We start from the raw sequence: 7419 nt of genomic DNA, 5'->3' as shown, positions 1-7419 counted from the left end.
TTGGAAAGGATACCATGTCTGTATCTTGTACTATGAATAACTGCTATAAAGACAACAATATGCAATGCATAAATTATTATAACTGTTACTAAATTGTTTCAAACTCTCTCATTGCTTTTTGTTTCTCAGCAAGATTAATAAAAAATAAGTAAATAAAAATAAAAAGAGAGAGAAAAAGCAGGTATAAAATTGAGAATTATTCTCTGAACATTTTGTAGTTTTAGACAAAAATTAAATATTTGCAAAATTTCCTATTTGGGAAACTTGTACTACGTGACTATTTGGAGCCCTAGGATTATGCAGCAGTTAGAAAATCAATAGTTATCCATGAACACTGGCATGAATATGAGAAGCTGAATCTGTGGTGCAGATGTTTGCAAGTTACTTCAAGGCAATGCTTGTGTGCATTTATCTAAATGCTGATAAATTACAACTGAGCCTCCAAGGAGTATGCACTGGGCAAAAAGAAACATCCTTCAATGTTCATGTCACCTGAATTCCAGGCCCTGAGCATGCATAGAATTTTTCTGCTATTGAGGCAAAACTCAGACTCCACATATTTCAACACAAAGCCTCAGGGAAAACATACTGTACTTGCCAGTGGAATTCACAATTACTGTAGAAGACAGAAACTTCAGAATTTTCTTCCAAGGACCACAGTTATCCATTGAAATAGGCTAGTGTTTGAAAACAGAAGAAAAGAAATTTCACAACTGCAACTCACCTTGGAGTATGACAGAAGATTCCCCAAAAAAGGCAGAGGTTTTGGACCAGGAATTCCCAGCTTCTTAAAATATCCATGTGTGTGTGTCCCATATCTGAAAAATGAAACAGAAAAGCACATCTTGAGTTAGGGACTTTACATGCATGTGGGTATACCTGCCACTTAGTAACCTTAACAGTCAAGCCTTAAGTGTACTATGTATGTGATCACTAACATCAAACCTGAAAGAATATATTGTACATTCACTATCTCCTCTGTCACTTCTACAGACACCTTGTAAAACTGACAAAACCAAGCGAAATCAGGTGGAGTTATGTTTTCAAACCTATATTCAATGCTTGAAAGACACACACAAATATGAGTGCAAATCTGATATTCAGGTTAGAAATTTTACAGGATATGTGTTTTGTTGACATCAAGTGATGAGGAAAATCACATTACCATAAAGAAGAAATGTACCTAGATTCTAGGGGAAAAGATTGAATTGTTTTCTCCATTAGTACTATTTCATGCAAATCTCTTATCAGAGACACATGGTCATGCAGATGGTATAACATTGTGTTTACATCTTTTTATTTTCTATTAATTTTACTGAGAAAGAAATAGCAAGAACAGGTTAGTAAGACAGTTACTATAATTAATACTTTACATATTGTTGTCTTTGTATTTGTTATTCACACTACAAGATGCAGACATGATCTCTTGTCTAAATAATATTAGTAAAAATCTCACTGAACTAAAAGAAAGTAGCTGTATTTCTATCCTCACTATTTTGTATATACATATATATTTTTTCACTACAAAATGGTCCTTTGTTTATATCTCCCTTTTTGCTGTGCTTTGTCGGAGATGGGTGTTTCATTGCTGTTAATAGAAATTGTATTTGGAGACATGTTTAAAGGACGTTTTCATCTTTGATGCCAGTTCAAATATTATAGGTACTTGAATTCAGCAAAATATCCCAATATAGTCCAATAGTCTATAATAGTAGTGGGTTATTGGCAGAACTGTCAATTGTCTGAAGTTGTTGACTTGAGCTTTTACACCTCAGCATATAATATGGCATTACTTTTTATACCTTGTCATTATATTTTTCTGCTGGATGGTTAAGAGCAAAAATGTGTTTCTATTCCCACAGAAGAAGGATTTACCTTAGTATTTGTCCTTCTGAACCTGTCTTCCAAGAAGAAACTGGTGAAAGTCATAATGCTGTTCTTTCTCTAGAGTGATAGGTTCAAGCATGCACTGGCCTGAGACAAATGTAAACAACTGAGGAACACCCAAGTCTTTGTTAGCAGAAACCTCATGGATTTTAGCTATAGGCAATTCTATGTTCCCTAAAAGATATGACAGGGAAGAATGAAACACTATGGACTCCATCTAGGGACTGTTTCTCTATTCATTGAATCTCTGTCATCAGGTAATGTACAGTGACAGGAAGGATAAGGATTTATAAAGTTGAATCACAAAATCATTAGTTTCTAATACATTGTTGGAAGTAAGCCCCCAAAATTGGTTTCACCTTTCTGAAGAAACAGTCTGATAATGAATTAAAGTGTGGCAATGTGCCTAGCTTGCTTATCCCACAGTTTGGGCAATGGGCTGAAAGGAAGACTGAGTGTTCCTTCTGTTTATCATCTTTATCCTGAGAAAGAATTCTGACCCAAGGAAAACAAGAATTCTTAGAGTGAACTAGGACAAAATTTGGGCACAGGATCCAGATTTTCTATACATAAACTTGTAGGAAAATAAACTCGTGGCTGGACCTCCCCACTATGGCTTTCCTTCTTTCATTTCTATCTCCCCTAATGCCCACGTCAAGGGTTGGAGCCCCACAGTTGGTGCCTGATCAGGGACCTCAGGCATTCTTAGGACTCAGGATGGAACCCTGGCAGCAGAGAGGCCTCATGAGTAAGTGAGTGCCAGGGGAAAATTTCATCGGGAGTAAAATTGGGCATATGCAGTTTCAGGAGCAGAAGCTCTCTGTAGAGGTCATCAGGACTATTCTTAAGTCCCAGCGGATCACCATGACCTCTCCACAAATTTCTTACTCTCTATGTTTTCTTATGGAGTGTTGCCATGTTTTCCACAGGAAGGCAAGCTCGATCAATGAAGTGCTCTCGGATAAAGTTGGAAAGGACCTTAAGGATTATTATAATACTCATAGACCCAAACAGGTGCATATACTTTTACTTTGTAGCCAGGTATATGTGATGCCATGGAATTTGCCATGGAGTCTTAAGTGGTGGAAACATGCATGTATAGGTCTTATGATGTTAGTGTATCCCCTTTTCTGATTTCTACCCTTTTGGCACCTACCTTGGGAAAGACGTCTCTCCACTAGAAAATTGTTTTGCTGACTTAAATACCAGCTCTGAACTACAGCAGGATCCTCCTGAGGAGGAAGTTCAACAATAAGAAGAGGAGACTGCTAAGTATGGAGATCATTAGGATAGGCTGTTCCAGCCAACCCTATCTTAGATCCATCCTCCTTTCTTAATCTCCATCAAATTCTTCAATTCATTCAGTAGCTGTGTGACATTAAGGCTTCTCACAAATGAAAGACCCAAAGGAGAAGGTTGAAAAGTTGCTTTTTGCCAGTATTATACCATTTGAGCAAGGGAGATATTCTGTCCTTCCTTCTCACTTGTCCTCATGGATATCCGCAGCTCAGGCTCAGATTCCTGTCTTCAGAGAATGGCCCCTTTGTCAGCTCACTTTGAATCCCTTGGAGGCCCTCTCCCTATTGAAGAGAAGGGGCTTTTTGGGTGCCTGTACCTGAGAAGCTCATAATATGTGAGATTATTCATTGCCCATGACCTTCCTTGTCCTTGCCAGTGTAGAGGGCCAGAGTCCTTACAAAGCATTAAATATTAAGTTAATCAAAGACCTAAAGGAACCCTGAAAACTGTGGCCCCACTGTGGGATTACTGGATCAACTTACGATATTCCAGATGATGCCATATGACTAGGGATGCCTTTTACCTCTTGCTCTTTCACTATCCCTCCCACAAATTCTTAAATTGTCTTACAATATCTTATGGCCTTCCCACAAAACTACAAACCACTTCAAGATGCCCCTGTTGTCCTTACAGACACAGGCCCAAAACAGTATTATTATGGAGAAAAATTATGTTATTAGCTGTTCCCAGATTGTGCTTTGTCCCGAAGTGAAAAATGAGGGGAAAATGCTTCTGTGGTTGCAGGTTAGTGGGAGAAGGGGCAAGGAATGTAAGAAAAGAAGAACTGAGCAGAGACAAACAATGGGGGAGAAGGTTGCTTCTGGGAAGATAAACTGCTGTTTTAAGGGTTTCAGCGATATTAGATGACAACTATAATAATTCATCAATTCATACAGGGTCCAAAAACTATCACTAAAATGCAATAATGAAGATATTTAAAAAGATTGCATAATTTTTAAAGATTTCCAGTAAATCTGGTTGCTTCTTTATTGTCCTTCATTAAAACTGGTGTAAAAAAGTCTTAACACTTTACAAAGAAATATAGGGGTTTGCAGTATAATTTCCTTTATTTATTCCCATAATTTTATTGAGAATCAAGTAGCAATGAGACAGATTCAAAATAAATAAGTAGGATAGTTTCAATAACTAACACATTGCATACATTCTTCCCAGTGGTTAATTGCTGTACAACTTGTGGACATGATATCCTATTTACAAACACCATTAGAATAAATCCCTGTATTTATTAAGAGAATGTAACTATATATCTATCCTAACCATTTTGAATACACAAATACAAAATGGACAGTCATCGGTATACCCCATTTTTTCTAAGTTCCGTTATTGAATATTATAGGTGTGTAAACTCAGCAAAATATTCTAAAAGAGTCCAGTAGTCCATAATAGTATTGGGCCTTTGGGTTCACTGGCAATGTCAGAAATTTTTGACCTGATTCTCCTACAGCTCAACATAACAGTATTGCTTTATTTCTTATACATAGTTTTCATACTTTTCTGCTGGATAGTTAAGACCAAGATAAAGCAAGATATATGCAACAGGAGTTATAGCTTTTGGGTCTGATAAGGTCAGTGAAATCCCCGCAGGATTTCTTCTGAGGTCCTGTACCTCAGACTGTATATCCTTTGTCAGTGTCAGCCATGTGGATGAGTCACAGCCATTGCTTGGCCAATTTGCTCTCTCTGAAAGCCTGAGAGAATGTTTTCTCTCCATGTGACTCTCCTTAGGCACACTCTACATCATCGATCACTTTCCTCTTTGGCCTCATAATCTACTTGATCATAAAATTTGGGACAATACTGAGTTACATGATGTTACAGTACATGTTCTTATATGTCCGGAGTCTTAATTGACCTTGGAAGGCTAGGGACAAAATTTGGCTTTCCTTGCAGCCCTCCTTTTTCTCTAATTTTGGTCTGCACACTTAGGTTGTTAAACCTCCAGAAGAGAAGTTTATTGTTATTACCATACAACCTAGGCTGTTAAGCTTAACCTCACTATCTGTCTGAATATCAAACATCTTAGGTATAACATGGAACAGGTATTTTTCATCCAGTATTGATATGTTGAACTTTAAGTCCCTATAGAATATGATGAAAAAATATTTTAAAATTAGGATATGTTTTTAAAATAGGCATAAAGAATTATATAATTCTTACGTTTACGCATAATTCCATAAAGCTAACCATATACAACCTTGAAGCAGGACAGTCCCACAATATTCCTTTTCCTGTGTCCTGTCTTCATTCAACACCCCCTTCTTTTTGGACAATCATCACCCTAGAGACAGCACAGCAGCAACTGGCATGTCATGACAAGCAGCCCGTATTCAGAAGACCAGAATGACAGGCACTCCAAGCGTGAACCTACTGTTGGAAATTGCCATCTTCAGTGCAGTTCCTTAGTTCACAGGTGTCAGTATATATTGTTAGTCAGGGTGAGAATCTTTCCAATTAACTGCTTGATTCAAAAAACTTCTGGAGATTCTCAGGATCATTATCTTGCCCATCTTCTACATATTAATGTATGGCTTGTCACTGTCATATTTCCTTACTCTTCTACTTTCCCTTTATTAACTAGTTAGAGCTCGAGTACTTCCTCTACTTTTACTTGTATTATACCTTTCTATTTGTATTTCTACTTTTGAAATCTTATACTAGGGAAACTATATAATATTTTCACATGTGTGTCTGGTTTATATCACTTATAAGTATATCTTCAAGTGGCATCCACTTCAATATAAAGGCTTTGAGTTTATCATTCTTTATAGCAGAGTAATACTCCATTGTATAAAAATACCACACATTTTACATCCATTCCATAGGTGATGGGCATCTTGGTTGTTTCCAAGATTTGACTATCACAAATTGTGCTGCTATAAACATAGGCACACATATATTCCCATGATATGATATTTTCAGATCCTCCAGGAAAATTCCCCATAGAGGAATAGCTGGTTTAAATGGGATTTCCAGTACAAGTTTTCTAAGGAGGATCCATACTGATTTCCATAACGATTGCACCAGTCTACATTCCCACGAACAGTGGACAAGGGTTCCCTTTTCCCCACAGCCTCTCCAACATTTGTTGTTGGTTGATTTCTTCATGATAGCCATTCTTTCTGGGGTAAGAAGATATCTTGATGTTGTTTAATTTGCATTTCATGGATGGCTAGTGATGTGGAGTATTTTTTTTTCATATATTTTTTCGCTTCTTTAATTTCATCCTCTGAGAGGTGTGTTTTCATCTCAGATGCCCATTTCTGGACTGGGTCTTTAAATTCTGGGTCCCTACTGTTTTTTAGTTCTTTATAAATTCTAGACAGCAGCCCCTTGTCTGAGTATTTATTTGTCATCATTTTTTCCAAATTTTTGGGTTGTCTTTTCACATTGTTGGTAATTTCTTTTGATGTGCAAAAACTTCTCAGTAAGAGCAGGTCCCAGTTGTTAAATCTTTGAAGTGTTTGCTGTGTGATTTGAGTTTTGTTCTTGAACTCTTTCGATACCCCTATATCTTCAAGTGTTCCTCCTACTTTCTCTTCCAGGAGATTTAGTGTCTCTGTTTTAATGTGTACATGTTTAATCCATTTGGCTTTTGCTTTGTGAAAGGTGATAGACCATGGTCAAGTTTTAGTTTTCGGCATCTAGAGAGTCAGTTTTTCCAACACCATTTGTTAAAGAGGCTGTCTTTCTTCCAGTGAGTATGTTTGGCCTCTTTGTGAAAGATAAGGTAGCTGAGTAGCTGAGTATGTTCGTAGGGGCTTCAGCATCTTTCAATCTACTCCATTGATACTCAAGTCTATTTTGTTGCCAGTACCATGCTTATTTTATTACAGTAGCCTTGTAGTATAGTTTCAAGTCAGGAATTGTAATGCTTCCTGCCTTTTTTTTATTGCCCAATATTGCCATTTCTATTCTAGGTGATTTTTGGTTCCAAATGCATATTGGGAATGATTTCTCTAGGTCTGTGAGGTATGTTGGTAGTAGTTTGATAGTTATTGGTTTAAATCTATACAGCAATTTTGGGAGCCTGGCCATCTTCACAATGTTGGGTTTTCCTATGCAGGAGAATGGATGGAGAAGTGAAATACATTTGAGCATTCCATTTTCTGAAATCCTCTGTGACCACTTTTTTAAGAGTACTGTAATTTTCCTTGAAAAAGTCTTTGACTTCTTTAGTTACATCAATTCCAACATATTTCATTTTCCTTGGTG

The 7419-nt window shown here is 37.1% G+C and overlaps 1 protein-coding gene across 1 annotated transcript in view; it reads right to left on the bottom strand.

Annotated features, from left to right (window-relative positions):
• Positions 1–7419, bottom strand: part of LOC101575834 (cytochrome P450 3A9-like) — a 59283-nt gene that overhangs the window by 42515 nt on the left and 9349 nt on the right. Inside the window, exon 2 of the mRNA XM_023708681.1 lies at positions 725–818. Within this exon, the coding sequence (XP_023564449.1) occupies positions 725–818 (94 nt within the window). The remainder of the gene's footprint in view (positions 1–724; positions 819–7419) is intronic.

This window comes from Octodon degus, unplaced genomic scaffold (assembly GCF_000260255.1).
Source record: "Octodon degus isolate 3935 unplaced genomic scaffold, OctDeg1.0 scaffold00457, whole genome shotgun sequence".
NCBI lineage: Eukaryota > Metazoa > Chordata > Mammalia > Rodentia > Octodontidae > Octodon > Octodon degus.
The sequence above is the reverse complement of the archived record's forward strand: the minus strand, read 5'-3'. Positions and strand labels throughout refer to the sequence as shown.